The 15,387-nt window shown below is 44.4% G+C and overlaps 1 protein-coding gene across 3 annotated transcripts in view; it reads right to left on the reverse strand.

The window, feature by feature from the left end:
* rimbp2b (RIMS binding protein 2b) overlaps nt 1-15,387 on the reverse strand; it is an 80,883-nt gene that overhangs the window by 4,187 nt on the left and 61,309 nt on the right. For 2 of the 3 annotated variants that reach the window (XM_063896811.1, XM_063896812.1), the window contains 14 exons: nt 14,505-15,374; nt 11,696-11,847; nt 10,562-11,203; nt 10,055-10,204; nt 9,444-9,605; nt 7,189-7,956; nt 5,999-6,107; nt 3,928-4,109; nt 3,529-3,697; nt 3,320-3,382; nt 2,939-3,042; nt 1,792-1,818; nt 1,236-1,307; nt 269-403 (listed from right to left, as the gene is read on the reverse strand). In XM_063896811.1, coding sequence (XP_063752881.1) covers nt 269-403; nt 1,236-1,307; nt 1,792-1,818; nt 2,939-3,042; nt 3,320-3,382; nt 3,529-3,697; nt 3,928-4,109; nt 5,999-6,107; nt 7,189-7,956; nt 9,444-9,605; nt 10,055-10,204; nt 10,562-11,203; nt 11,696-11,847; nt 14,505-15,374 — 3,605 coding nt within the window. Of the gene's footprint in view, nt 1-268; nt 404-1,235; nt 1,308-1,791; nt 1,819-2,938; nt 3,043-3,319; nt 3,383-3,528; nt 3,698-3,927; nt 4,110-5,372; nt 5,499-5,998; nt 6,108-7,188; nt 7,957-9,443; nt 9,606-10,054; nt 10,205-10,561; nt 11,204-11,695; nt 11,848-14,504; nt 15,375-15,387 lie in introns of all 3 variants that reach the window. The other variant, XM_063896810.1, reaches the window with a different exon arrangement.

Genomic DNA, 15,387 nt, shown 5'->3' on the forward strand with positions numbered 1-15,387 from the left:
CCATGTATTATACAATGCACATCTCCCCCCCCCCCCCTTCACAGCGGTAAACATGAAAAATAAAAGTACCTCTGTCAAGTATTAGTCTTAAAATTTTATTTTTTCATAGATCTTAGACTTCTATTTATTTACAGTGTAATGCTCCAAAGTCAGAAATCCCATTGTACTTCAATGAGACACACACACGCACGCACAGACACGGTACTAAAAGAGATAGAGGGAACTGAAAATGGATGACAGAGGGCTAGTACTGCGAAGGAGCATGTACCCTTTTGGTCTTTATCCGTGCAGGAGTGTCCTGGGGGTATCGAGATGGTGAGTCAGTGAGAAAAACCTCCACATCGTCAGGCACTTCTTCTAGAAAGTTGGAAGGAACTAGTCCCTTTTGTCCATTGAGCTCGCCCTGAGAAGCACACAAGGAGAGTGAGACCGCTGCTGAGTTTGGCTTTGAATGTTACCCTTTAGTTTCAGAGTTTGACCCCTTACAATGAGGAGGTCTCGGTTTCAAATAAAGCTGCAATGAGAGTTGAGAAATGGGAGGAAGTTGCGAGAATGTACAAGCATGTACACAAGCTTGTACATTCAGCACATCCAAACAAGGCATTGTCTAAGGAAAAAAGGGAATAGGACCTCCTAGTTCCCATCTCTGCTGACGATTCGCATAGAGACCCTAGAGTTCTTGGATCGTTTTATAATCCATTTAAAAACAAAATATAAATGTACACTCTTTGCTTCTAAGACATTCACATTTTTTGTATTGTTATGAATGCTACATCAATGAGCCGCAGCCATCAAGGGGGTGAAAAATGATTGAAGGATTAGTTGAGCAACAGAAGAATCATCACAACTATTTTGATAGATATTTCTGATTTGTTTCGCAAAAATGTCAGAAGATCCTGTTTTCAGCCTCTGAAATACAGAAAACTCAGTTTTATGTTGTGTAAGTGAATATCTTTCAGTTTTGGACTGACAAGACATTCAAAGACAACACCTTAGACTGAACTTTGATGGTTATTTTTCACTATTTTCATCTAAAAGACAAAAGAGTTTGGCAGTTGATTCGATAAATGAAAAATCCTCCCACTTCACAACTCTATGATGAACGCACAGATGTGTTTTGAAGTTAACTGCACCTACTGTAGTTCACCCGTAAGCATGCATTGTGCTCTGAAAAAGTAGGGAAAATCAGAAACAGATGCTCAAAGGACATGGATAAAGAAATGTTTAGCACTTACATAGTAAAAGCCATCTTCATCGATTTCACCGAAAACTGTGATGACGTCACCGGCACAGAAAGTCAGTTCAGGCTGTCAAAGGAGAAAGAGCGTAAGGATACTCGACAACAGTTCACGTTCACAGGAGATGTTATAAACAACAGATGTACTGGGGTTGGATGAGTTTGAAATGCTGTGCTTCCTTCTCCAAATCAATGTGATGCATCTTAAAACACGAGTGTCAACTCTGTCTCTGCAGACAGACTGTTGCAACTGTCGATGCATCAGATGTTGGAACTTTGAAGACAGGATTGCAACACACTGGGCACATCTGTCTTGCGGGGGGGTTTTCCAGAAGACACACCAAACACAGTGCATGTACAGTATTTAGGAGGCAGGTCGACACAATGTACCAAACTGAGGAGGGGAGATGCTGGCTGAGGAAATGCATGAGGGGCTGTATTCATGACCACCAGGGCCCTTCATCTGAAGCCCACCTCCTCGTTTGCACTCCAACAAACGGGGGAGGAAACACACACAGAGCAGACAGTACCATACCCTCCTCATTCCCACTCACCTCCTCATTCAGTCTGTTGCCCTCATACTGTGTCGGTGCCAGTGCCAATAGAAAGGTGAGAGTAAGTGAACGGGGGTCGGGGCAAAAAAACAGCACGGGAAAGTAATTCAATCCTGTATCTAACACAATACTCACTGCAGCCCTTTGTTTACATACTGCCCTGAATAGCACCACAAGGAATAGTGCAACATCATCTTGCCAGGATACCACTTTTCTGATACTACGGCTAACAGATGGTTAGCTTAGCTTGAACTAAAGACTTGAAGCAGGAAGAAAAAGCTATTCTGGATCTCTCTGAAATAAAAGCCTGCCAGCAGCTACATTTGTTGTATCTTGTTGAATTTGTACAAAAACGGATGTTTAAAAGACGGCGGTCATCTGCCAGTCCAGTTTCTGTCCCGGGTCAAGTCCTGTGACTGGATACTTCTCAGCCTAAATCGCCATCTTGGCAGATATGACAGTGTGCGACAATCACGGTCAAATGTTGGCGGTTAAGCTTGGTCGAGTTGCAATTTTCCATTCAATTCCAGAAGAACAAGTGGTCAAATGATGCGTTCCTCATATACTATAATTGCAGAATAGCCGCGTTCAACTCTAGACAAAACTAGCCTGTTAAAACACATTATACTCACACATTATAATAATACATTTAACTTATAGAGTGCTTTTCTAAGTATTCAAAGATATTTACTTAACTAAAGGATGTAGCTAAATTGAAAAAAGCACGACATGAACTGTGTGCAATCATCTTAAAATTCAAACTTGAACACCAATTAGATATAAAATGTTATTTTCAGTGTTTTTTACTTTGAAGTATGAGAATACAGCAGCAGATATTAAAAAAATGTTATCGGAGCCAGACTAGATGTTTCCCCCCTGCTATTTCCTTAATGCTAAGCTAAGCTAACCATTTCTGACTGTAGTTTCATATTGAACTGACAGACACGTGAGTGGCATTAATCTCCTCTAGCTTGGCAACAGAGTGAATAGGCTTATCTCCAAAATGTCTTTAAATAGTGCAATTATTAAACAAAACATTGAACATCCTCATCTTTGTGCTTTGACGGCTTTATCATCTGTTAACATGATGGTGGTGACAGAGAATGATCGAGACAGAGAGTGAATTTCTGGGGCCACGGGGCAGTACCTCTACATCAACGTTAGGGGAGCTCTCCCGGGGGTCATAGTCGTACAGAGCCACCATCCTCCGTGTGGACATCGGATGCTGCCGGCCACTCCGCCTGTTCCTCTCTGTGTAAAGGGAGTGATAATAAACAGAAAAACAGTCGATCAGTAGAAATAACGTATCATCTTTTCTGAAAGATGTGATGAGCAGTGATGAAACATGATAGCTTAGCAAGGCAACAAACTGAAATGTCATCCACAGGCTCCACTACACTCACGTTTATAGTTATGGAAAGCTTATTTTAGTTTTAGTTTGAAGCAATTAATAGATGAAAAGGGATGGTGAGAAGTATGAAAGGAGCAGTAATGTAAAGAGCAGAAGAGCATCTCAGTGGACACAGACCTCGCTTTGACTTTCTGGACCTGCGATTTATTGAGCGGCCATCTTTGAAACGGTCACAGTTCACTTTACAAGAAAGCAGAAAAAAATAAGAGCAAAGGAAAGGATAAATGTGTCAGTAAAAGACAGTTCAGTAGAGCATTAAGTTGAGGGTATAAGGGCAAAGTAAAAAACATAAGTATGCAAGGCGGTCCTGAAGGAAAATCTCTCACCTAACTTCTCCACAGGAGTGTTGAGTGGCAGGAAGCCCTGTTTAAGGAGCTGGTCCATCATATCATCATCCTCGGTTTGGATCTCAGAGACCATGTTACAAGGGATCAGCCCAACTCGGTCCCGGACTTCTGCCCTGTAGAAACCATCCGTGTCTTTGTTCCCAAAGACCTTAAGGAACAACAAAGTGTCAGGGGGAGAAAGGCAATCAGAAACAGATAATATGCAAGATAAAAGTAAAACAAGGATTAGAAAAGCTTTCTTTTTACATGCAATTCTAAAGACATTAGCCAAGTCAACATTTGGACATAGGGGGTTTAAAGAAATAAGAAATCTAGCATCATTTTATGTTTTAGCTATGCATGAAACAAATCGGTCTTTGTAGTGTCTGAGATCGCCACCTTGATGATCTGGCCCTCCTTGAACGGTAGCTCCTCGTCAGCAGCGTCAGGGTTGGGAGACATGGACATGGGGTCATAGTCAAACAGAGCCACAAACACACGCGTCATCTCATCTGGCTCCGACTCCTCATAGTAATCCGGAGATCGCCGTCCCCGCCCGGTTCTGCGCCCGCCATAGCCGTCTGAAACATAGAGGAGGCCTCTGCTGCTACTACCAGCCTTATACAGCCACGCTGGCTGTAGAGGCAATGAGAGCAGAAGATGTCTCTTTGTTAGAGCTGACAGGGGAGAGGGCGATGAGATGCATGTGTGAAAAAAGAGCCAGAGGTCGAAAATGTTGCTTTTTGTTTTAATCTCTTTTACTTGGAAACAACACTCCAGTTGGGTTCGCCGCACTAAAAGCAAAGGGTGCTTTTACAAAATGGCTCAGTGCAACCGTGGCACATGGTGGGTTCTTCGTTCACACATCTCTGCTAGCTGGCGTGACAGTCTCTAAACATCACAGCGCGGTGAGAGCACAGTACAACACAGCACAGACAGGAAACACATGTCAAGCAGTTTTAAGGTTGCAAGGGAAACTGAACTGACTGTGCACACCAGGACACAAGTAACACTGCACTATTGTTCATTGCTGTTTCACTGCCTTATCTCACAGAGGCAAATTAACGCGCATGCTTGCCCGGGATTGGACATGATGAAGAGAGCATTCCTATATCAAATGCAGGTGTTACACGCATGCTTTTAGGCCACATCTGGAAACAATGTGCAGCGAAAAAGGACAAGGAGGCACGTTCCCAAGGGAGCTAACACATCAATTGCCCCAGCAGTTCCTGGCAACGCAGATATCAGTGAGGGGGAAGGGATGAACCTGATATCAGTTCGCAATGCTTCCCTTGGATCACCATGTTTAATGTTTCAATGGCAGATTGTAAGTCTGGATGATGGCTCAGAGGTATTGCAACCAATGCAAACTAAGCAACTGAAAGGTGACTTTTTGTGAAATGTGTTTCAGTCTTTCCTTCTCACTGTATTGTAAACGGCTCATGCAAAATTAAAGCAAACGGGCTACTGGCTCATGAAGGAGGGAGGAGAAGGAAAAGAAGAGGAGGCAAGGAAGCTAAGGAAGAAGAAGTCAGGGCAAGTTACTGTGGGGTGGGAGAGTGGCCTGAATATGGATGGTGAATGGGAAGAGTAGGAGTGAGTTGGGGTTTCTAGGGATTGAAGGTGTAGGAGTACATACAGGGAAGGGATTTTCATTCTCCAAAAAGCGGGAAAAGGGGCCAGTTTTGGTTTCCCCCGTCAGCTTTATTCAGCATAGCTAAGCTAAGCTATACAAAGAGGCTAACTGTCCTGCACAGAACAAAGGCCACCATATCACTGCATGTGTTCAAAAACGACTCTTGGCCTTTTCAAGGTGAATTGTCATAGTCAGCTGCACCACATACCATATTGATCCTCTGAGGACAAAGATCGCCATATCCTGCGTCGAGCTACACTGCCAAAGTTAACATCCTCCTTGACGGGTGAGAGGTTCCCCTCACTCCCCTCACTGTTACTGTCCATGGTGATCTCTACAGAAGACACCAATCACAACGTTACGGTCAGAGATCCCCGCACACACACACTCTGCTCTACCCCATGGCCCATTCACTCATGCTGAGACATTAGGTTGATGGGGTTGCCCTGAGGTGGGGGGGTGTACAAGGCAACAGGTTTCACTCTGGAGTCACTGGGTGTAAAACAGCAATGCTTGCACTGTTGCGGGGAGGTCAAATTGGTTGGTCATGTAAACATGTTAACGCACAGTAAACACAGGCATAGGGAGTGTATCTGGGAAAACTTTCCTGCAGAACTGCATGTGAACATTTGGCGATTCCAGCTTGTGAGGATGGACAGCTACAGGGTGTGCAATCACCCCACAAATTAAAGGTCTACGTGACAGTTAAGCCTTATGGGAGAGATGTACAGCTCGGCTCACATGGGTAAGGGAAACACATGGTATAAATAGCACAAACATCAGTGGCCCTGCAGGTGGGGATGACGCGTCTCCTCATGTGGTGACCTCACTAACCAATGGATGGTATTTGCCGCTGTTGAGGGGGGTTGCCGATGTGAACCGGCCTCCTCCCTGAGTGGTCCAGACGATCAGCGTTTCCATGTGATGAAGAGTTCCCAATGATCTTTAGAGTTAAAAACAAAAAAGACGAGAAGTTAGAACAACGAACCGCCTGTGTTTTTGCCACTTTATAAACTATTTACAGAATCCAACAATCCTGTTAATACAACAGAAAAAAACCATAAGAGCAAATGTTGTGACTTCCATTTGTCCTTAGGGCGGCAAAATAATAATAAAACTATACAGGAAAAAAAAACAATAAGGAAACCCCACAGACCATCAAAACAAGTAAATCAAATCAACCCCCAACACAACAACATGGACTGGGGGGTCAGAAAGCGTCAGATGTTTAGCTAAAGACCATTTGTTTGGTTTGTTTTGTTCTGTGCATGTCAGCTCCTTGATGAGAAAAGAAACCAAATAGCGGCGTGATTGATGAGTGATGAGTACAGAGAAAGAGTGGATGAGAAGAAAAGGAGTGAAAGAATGGATAAATATGTAGTCAGATGGAGAAAGCCATTATAACGTTAGCCTGGAGCCTTGTTTACTAAAAAATCAAAACATTTAATATGAGAACATTTTGCTGAAACATGTGAAAGAGACAAGCAATAGATGATGCGTATGGGTCGATGGCTAAATGAATCTCCGCAGGCTGCAGAAGTCTTGATCTGGCCTAAATATGAATATGAAGCAATGAGAGGCAAGAGATGCTGAAATAAAGCTTCAAGCACAATGTGGTGTGATACAGCATCAGAGGCCGAGTCATGGAGATAAAAAAATGAAGCCGGCAGCTGCCAGAGAGAAGGCAGGGGAAGAAGAGACAGGAGCAGCACTTTCCTTTAAATGAAACCTTTCCCCTCAAAGACATGAGAAGTCAAAACGTAGGTAAATGGCCTTTAGGTAATCGAAAACTCTACTTTAAAATCCACCTGACATTCTGAGTACGAGCAAAGTAACACATACAAAATAAAACATCAAGTCGGACCAACCATGAACATGTGATAACGAGTCATAAAAATGATAAACAAAACGGCAAATGAAGGAAAGGAAAAGGGGGTCATCATAAAGAAAAACAGACAACATTAAGAAAACAGAATGGCGGCAGCTTGCTGATGAAAGGACAGCAGAAAGTCTGAATCACACACCAGCGGCTGGTCCCTGTTGAGCCTGGACAAAGAATGGGCCCTAGCCTCCCTGTGGGGGCTGTAATAGACCCTGTCCAGCTCGTCCAGCCTGCCCTCGCTCAGGGCCCCTTCCCTGGAGTAGTTTCTGGGCCCAACCTCCCGACCGGGCCCAAAGTGCTCCCTGTTCCTAAAGTCCCCCCTGTGCACCGACTTGGCTGTTGTGGCTTGGATGTCAGCGAACTCCTCCTCTACGCTGCACTGGCGAGTCAGAGTTCTTTTACGGCCCATGGCCAGCGCACGCCTTTCTACCGGGCCTTCGCAGTGTATGATGTGGACGGGCCCCCGCATGGGGCTCCCATGAGTGTAGTACCCTCTATACCCTCGGCCTAAAGAGCCTTCTTCCTCACTGCCGCAGTCCAAACCGCTGTCAGGACTCTTGGTGTTCTGGCGGTTGGGTCGTACCAAGTGGCGGTCGTCTGCACTGTAGCCATAGCGACTGTCGGTGAAGCGGGGCGATGAGCGCTGCCGCTGCAGGTGGCGGGAGTTCTTGTTCTGATTGTTAATGTGGGGGTCCTGGGGGTACATCCTGCGCTGAGTATGTGGCGTCCCCGGCCGTCCACCCTCTTCGTAGCGACGCTGGCCCATGCTGTCCACGCAGTCGGACTCTTCCTCCGCCACTTCGGGGATGCTGTGGAGACGCTTGCTGCGGAGCGACTTCTGCTTCACCACCTCCCTCTGGAGGTCCCAGCAGTCCCTCTCCTCCGCTAAGTCCTGGCGCTTGTAATACGCCTTCAGTCATGACCGGGAGCAAAGTCCCACAATTTCATAGTTCAGTTAGTTCAATTCAAAACGTTCAGTTTAGATTTTTGTGAGGAGGGTTGAAAAGTTTTTTCGGAGGTTTTAGAACAGGCGGGAAACAACACAGTATGTGAATAGAACAAATGGGGGGAAAAGACAAAATAAAGACAGAATTAGTTAATTGTGGCAATGTAGTAAAACGTGCAGTCTCATTCCGTGAGGAGGAAAATGGCATGCTCTGAACAGGAATCTGTGTCGGTTCAAATGTGGAGAAGTAAAAATAATAAAAGTGATAATCTGAGCGAAGCCTTGAGGTTAAATGTGTAAAAAAGGGAATTTCACTTGTGAGTAATTAGAAATATCCAACAAAACAGAAAGTGACTGACTTATTGAGTGCGACGGGTGAGGGATAAGGGAAAAAAACCATGTTGATGAAATTATTAATAAATCTTTAATAAATGAATTGGAAACGACATGAAGCGGAGTGAGTGGGAGTTTCATAATGATACCATTTAAATCCAAGTGAAACATATAGAACTTCAATGTGCTCAGATAAAACAACGGCAGAAGTGAATTTGACAATTAATAATGGACTATTCTCTTAACAATATATAATTCAAATTAAATTATTATATAGTTCCTATACATGTGTTAAAACACTAATGGTCTATGGTAGAAATATAAGGGGTGGATCATTTGCAACAGTGTTACAAATAGATGGAGATGACAGCATTAATGTATTTGAAGAGTTAATACACTAATGACTGTACAGAATTAACTCAAAATAACAGGGACAAATAAAGAAATCTGCAATGATTTTGTATCTACGTAGGTACCAAAATACAGAGACGGAGTTTTCAAACATGATGCCATATTGCATTAGCTCCACACATACCAATTGACAAACCAAATGAAGACAGGCTCATGTACAGACAATGTTAACATTTACATCAGCATTAGAAAAAATAAACATTAGAACATGACGGACATAAACAAACGTGAATATTTCCATTTAAGTACTCACTTAAATGAGATTCCCATATGCACTCGATATGCAGTGACCCTTCGACACAGTAAAGTATGTTCAGATTTGCACTTCACATTCTAACATCTGAATTAGACACTTGGAACCTTTGCTGCCGTATGAAGAACTTAAATCCGTGCAAACCGTAACAAAATATTATGCTTTATAACGCCTTCCTCTCTATCATGCGGTACAGCTATGTATACAGAGCCATTCCCATGAGCTCAGCCTTGACTGGCTAAAGCAGTGATGGAGGAGCGGGGTGTAGGAACAGGCTGGGGGGTGGGGGGGCTGATGCAGAGGAGCTCGGCCAGGCAAAGCCACGACGGGCCTGGTAGTAGAGCCTGTGAGAGAGAGCACTTCTGCAGGTGGAAAGACCCTCTCCCTCCCTAAAGCCCGTCTCCCCCTCGTCCTCCCCCCTGGCCACTACAGAGAGAAGGTGTGCAGTTTGTACCTTAAGAGTGTTGTGAGAGTTTATACTCCGCCTACGGCCCTCCTCCAGTTGCATCTCAGAGTAAAGATCCTCCTCGTCCTCCTCCATGATGTCGGACAGGTCAGAACCCCGGCTACTCTCTGTGTGGTACTCCTCGCTGTGGCTGTAGTGGTGATGGTGGGGCTAACGGGAAAAGGAAAGAGTTGAAAAGGAGAGTATTAAGTAACAACTGCAACATTTAAATTCTTGTTCTTTTAGTTCAGCAATAATTTGGCCATAGTCACCATACCAAGGGGACAAAGAAAAGTGTCTACCCACTCTGGACACTAGCACAGCACTGACCAATGACTACCAAAGATGTCCCCTTAAGACTCGGACACCTCCACAGAAGCAGTTCGCTGGCAAACTTACTGAATTCCTTTTTTCTATCAATACTGATAAAAGTCTACCGCTAAAGATAATATTAATGCTATACAGGTGCAGGAACACTCCTTAAGATGGGCTTTAATTTGATATGATGGGATGTGAATTGATTTCATTCAATTTTATTTTGCTTACATCTATTTAATTACTAAGTACTGATTGCTTTTGGCATAAAAACAAGTGATACACATTGTCTGAACACAAAGTACCTGTCTCCCCAACTCTGATCCTCGGAGGAACTCATCCACGGATGCTCCTCTTCTCCTCGCATGAGGAGAGTCGTAACCGTCCTCCTCCTCATCAGAGTTGACTGGATGCAAAGCGTTACCTCGCTCACTAAAGATATTCCTTTTCTCAACCTGATAACAGAGATGTTATTTATTTGAATCATTTATGGTTACATTCCTACAATCATTTATTTGTCAATCCAGGTGAAAAAAAATATGGTGATCTATATCATTTCTTTTCTTCTAATACAGCTCTATATTTAATTCCAAAGGAAAATAAAAATACTTTTTAGGATCATGGTTAATGTACAAGGAAATTCAGGCTGAGGTCAAAAGGAAAACACAGGGGAAGTAAGCATTATTAACCAAGCGAAAATCTGACAAAATGTGGAATCTGCGAAAATGTGATTGTAAGGCGTATTTCTATCACATGTTGATATGAACACTCTACACCATTGATACAGTTGATATACTAAAATCCCTACGCACCCGGTTGCCCTCGGCAAACACTCTCTGGGCAGCTTCCCTGGCCATGGCCTTGGCGATGGTGTTGGGGATGGGGACTCCCTGAGGCTGTGGCAGGATCCTCTGAGGAGAGGGCGACCGCCGTGGCTGGAAGTGAGGCGGCTCCAGGTTGGGTCCACGCATGGGCGGCAGCGGAGAGGGGGCTCGCTCCCAGGGCTGGGCAGTCCGCATTCCCACCTCATGCTCTTTGGTTTCTTGCTCTCTGGCACTTACTAACGGTTTGGACTTGGGCATGGGGTGGTGCGGGAAATGAGGAGGGGGTTGGCAGACGGGCTGCGTGTGCGGCGGTGCGTGGGGCAGCGTGTGGGGCTGGGATCGAGGCAAAGGCTGCACCTGGGGCTGAGGATGATTTGGGGGGTACGTTGATGGGTAAGGAGGATGGGTTTGAGAGTGTACAGGATGGGCCATAGGGTGGGACGGCGCAGTGGTTCGGTGGGAGAGGCGCGGTGAGCCCAAGAGATTGTTCGGGATAATGGCCACGGGCGAGTCCTGAGACTCTCCTTGTGTTGATAACGTCCTTACAATGATTTCCCTGGCCTCCAGACCCTGTATCCTGTTTAACTCCACAGTCACATAGTCTGCTGTGGGGTATAGGACTTCTGCTATCTGTATTCATAAAAAGAACCAGAATGTCCTTATCAAAGGGCATTTCAGAATTAAAGCATGAAACAATTCATCTGTAACCCTTCCATGATACAACATACACACTTTTTTATCGCTCATACCTGCGGAAGAGAAACACCTGATAATTAAAAAAGCTGTATCTCAAAAAACATGTTTGAACTTGTACTTTCTTCAGCTCGATTTTGGTATAAAATGTGGACACTATCATGGTTCATACACATGTTTACATGCACAACAACACAAAAGCTTCCTGTGAAAGAGCGATGTGTTGCTGACACAGCATCATGGAGCCTGTTACAGCTCTATTTTTTGACGTGATGCTGGACCCTGGGGGGATTCCAGCATTATATCACTTCACCAGGAGATGGCAACAGAACACTACTCATAGAAGCCGCCATTCAAAAAAGCAAAGGCTACCTTTTCTAAGAAGTCTATGATAGGATTAAAACAATGTCTTGTTCTGACATTTGGTACCTTTTGTCCCTTTGTGCACACAGCATAGCCGAGCACACTGGCCCCGTTGGAGGTTCCTGAAGACGTCAGAGGTGGCGGCTTCCATCTGATCTGCAGGATCCCCGGCGTCTGACCACTGTGGACCTGCACCTCCTGGGGAGGGAGAGGGGGCCCTGGGGAACACAACACACACACTGGATAAGGAGAGAAAGACAGACAGCTCAACAACCATCTCTGGCATGATCAAAAAAATTACATACTGACCTCTGTACTGTAAACTGTGCCTGAAGTACCATGTCAGAGTGGTATTAAATAAGGGCATTCTCATATCTGGGTTCTCCCATCTAGCACCATTTACAGCCTAAACTCATAGTCATACCAATACTTGTATTACAAACATAAATATATAAATTGTTCAAAAGGCATTCTTCATTTTACTGAAATGATCGGTTAATATGTGCTTTGTGACACGGAGCCAGCTGACAGCTGAATGTAGTATTTATTATATTCTACTGTTATTTGCAAAAGGATTCTGGAGGCTCATCTCTGCATGTTTATGGTCTGGATCATGAGATTCATTCATATGCGTAACGGGTGCAAGGGTTACAGTGTTAGAGAAAGCCACGTTTGCCAACATGCAGCCATCAATGTATGTAGAGCAATATCCTGTTGCCAGATTATCGCTGACAATATTCTATGGAGCTTTAAAAAAAAAACACAGTTTGCTATTTCCACAATCTGTCAGTGCTGACTGCATACTAAACAACATACCCATCTGTGCAATGCTGCTGCCCCCCCGCAGTCAAACAGTGAGAAAGAGTGAGCAGATGCAGTCAGCAGTATCTCCGAACCCCAACGTGCAGCTGTTTGTGTGTCTGAGAATCTCCATCAACACAATCTTAATCACATTTCTACACTGGCTGTCAGCAGACCACACACACACACACACACACACACACACACACACACACACACACACGCACACACACGCACACACACACACACAGTATTGGAACAGATTTCATTTCCGCTTGTCATTTTCAAACCACGCCTGTCTCAAACAACAAGCTCTTCTGAGAACATAAATGAGAGTAGCATTGCATATTTCAGTAATTATACCTTCATTAATTCTAGACACAAACGGCAGGCACTGTTTCTTGTCACTAATATTAATTAAAAACTAATTGTAACCTAAGAAGTCATAAAGTCAAACGTGCTTAATGTGAAAGCCTCCAGAAAATGTCCTCCTTATTGACAGCAGTCCTACGCCAACGATTCTGATACTATTTCAGACGCCTCTAATTAACATGTTCAATAGATAGATCATTTAATGAACTCTCAGCATGTTGGCTCATCAGCTGCCAACAGACAATGTCAATTCAATCTTCAGCCTCCCTCTCTCCCCTCTTTCTCCAATACCTCTTTGTCCTCCCTATTTTCAGTCCCTTTCAGGCTCTTTCTTTCCATTTCTGGACTGTGTGATTTCCCAGTTATGTCAGGTCTTTGACAAGTGTTTTGTACAGTTTGCATCTCCTCCTGATACCATAACAACAGGAGTTTTGGTCTAAAGCAAAGTCATATACAAAGCAACAATATGACATATCTGAAGCACTTTTTTTCTAAACCAACAATGGCTAACTACACTTTAGCTTTAGATTTCCAAAAATAACACAGAGCAATACATGTGGCCGTGGAGACACTTTAAAAATGTTCCTGTAGCTACATTGTCAGGCTGTGAGACCCAAGCTAGAGCTGGCAACAGCAAAGCATCACTGTGTCTCATGGGAGAAGAAATCCCAAAGATCTAAGCTCACTATTTACACTAATTTGGCTTCGAAAGGCACTGTTTCCAGTCGGTAGTAAAGCTCCATTCAGCAAATTCTCCCTCCATGTTTCTCATCGCTCTTTCCTTTTTTTGTTTATCTACCATGCATGTGTCTTATCGCATTAGTACACACACAAATCCTTGAGGGCAATCTAAAAGTGGCTGGGGAAAAATGAAAATGGCTGAGATGTTTGTCAGGTTTGTAAATGTAATAAGCTTGAAGCGTTTGGCCGAGTAAATAAAAAGATTGCTGTGCTGGATGTAAGTTATCAGATGGCTTTCATTTTGAAATATCAGATGACTTTGAAACCGAATATTGGACTATAAAAACAGCAATCAAATTATCATAAATACACCTTTCACACAACAAGTACAAACTGACACCAACAAAACTAAGGCTTTGGTCGAGTCTGGAAGCATGTTGCTTCTAATGGGCCAGGTATTAAAGACAGATTAAAGTAGTTGTTGCTTAACATTTTGCATTTGCAAAAACCCCACCGTGTACTAAAGAGGGCGGGTATAATGTCAATCATGCTCTCCATCTTAATTTTCTTTGATAGCATGCCAGCATTGGCTAATTGGAGCAAAACAAACAGTAGAGCTGATAGGCCGATAGAAATGTCATTAGGGTTGGTCATAAACTCAAGTGTTGGACATATCAAGGGATAACCAAGACAACTAGTTATTGGAATTCATCCGGAGGGGATATGAATGACTACCAAATGTCATGGTAATGCATCAGATAGTTGTTCAGATAGTAAACAACAGTAAAAATGTAATGGGTTTTATCAGAGAAATAAGAAAACATCATCTCTTTACCAGGGATATACTGTCTGGAACAAATCATTGGCTCAAACAACCAAACAACAGACCGACAATGGCAATGCTAAAGCTGTGCTATCTAGGCTAAACATATCCCAGTATGTCCAGCTAACAACTGTACAGAGTCTCTGCATTACCGATGTTTACCGAAGTGTTAGTGTGAGTATTGTTTTGGAGGCTGACCTGCAGGCTGAGTGCAGAACTCCACAGAGATCTCCCTCTTGTCCCTTTGATCTAGGGGAAGCTGCCAAGGCACCTGATGCGGCTGCGCCACAACCTTCACCTTGTAAACTGTCATGGACTTCAGGTTGAAGAACTTGTACTTATAGCCCCCCGCCTTGACCATGTCGTACTCTGCACCATTGAGAAAGATGGTGTGGCTGTAGTTACTGTTGCTTGGCATCCAAGAGAGCTCAGCAGAGACCTGCGTGATGTTGTCCACCCGCAGGTAGTAAGGTGCCACCACCACGTCCTTTCCCACGAGCAGAGTGCAGCGGAGCTCATCTGACGGGCCCCGGTCAGTGATGGCCTGCACCGAGATACGGTATGTGTTGGTTTCCAGATTGAGCTTTTCAAGAAGAGACTTTGTCCTGCCCCCGTAGGGGACACTCATGCGCAACTCCTTATCCACCAAGACATTGTAGCCACTGATGGAGCCCCAGCCCGGCGGGACCACAGGAGGATCCCAGCTAATAATCAAACTCTTGGCTAGTTGTTTGATCAGGTTGATGCGGCGGGGATAAGGCACAATGTCTTCACCGACCTCGTCAATGTTGACATCCAAGGTTCCTGTCCCGTTGCTAGAGGAGCACAGGAGGTCCATGCCCAAGCTGCTGGTGCTTAAACAGTCTAGTTTGTCAGACAGCAGTCGGCTTATGCTCGTTCCCGCTCCTGTGCCGACTTTTAGTCTCTGAGCCCCCAGGCTACTGTGGTTGAGGTAGCCAGGTTCTTTAGCCACTGTGTCCCTGTGTTTGACAGAGGCTGAATCTTCATCTGCGACAAACTCCACAAAGTTGGATGGGACGAGTCCCCGCTGTCCATCCAGCAGCTCTCCTGACAAACAGAA

The sequence above is a fragment of the Eleginops maclovinus genome, chromosome 12, assembly GCF_036324505.1.
Source record: "Eleginops maclovinus isolate JMC-PN-2008 ecotype Puerto Natales chromosome 12, JC_Emac_rtc_rv5, whole genome shotgun sequence".
In the NCBI taxonomy this organism is placed as follows: Eukaryota; Metazoa; Chordata; class Actinopteri; order Perciformes; family Eleginopidae; genus Eleginops; species Eleginops maclovinus.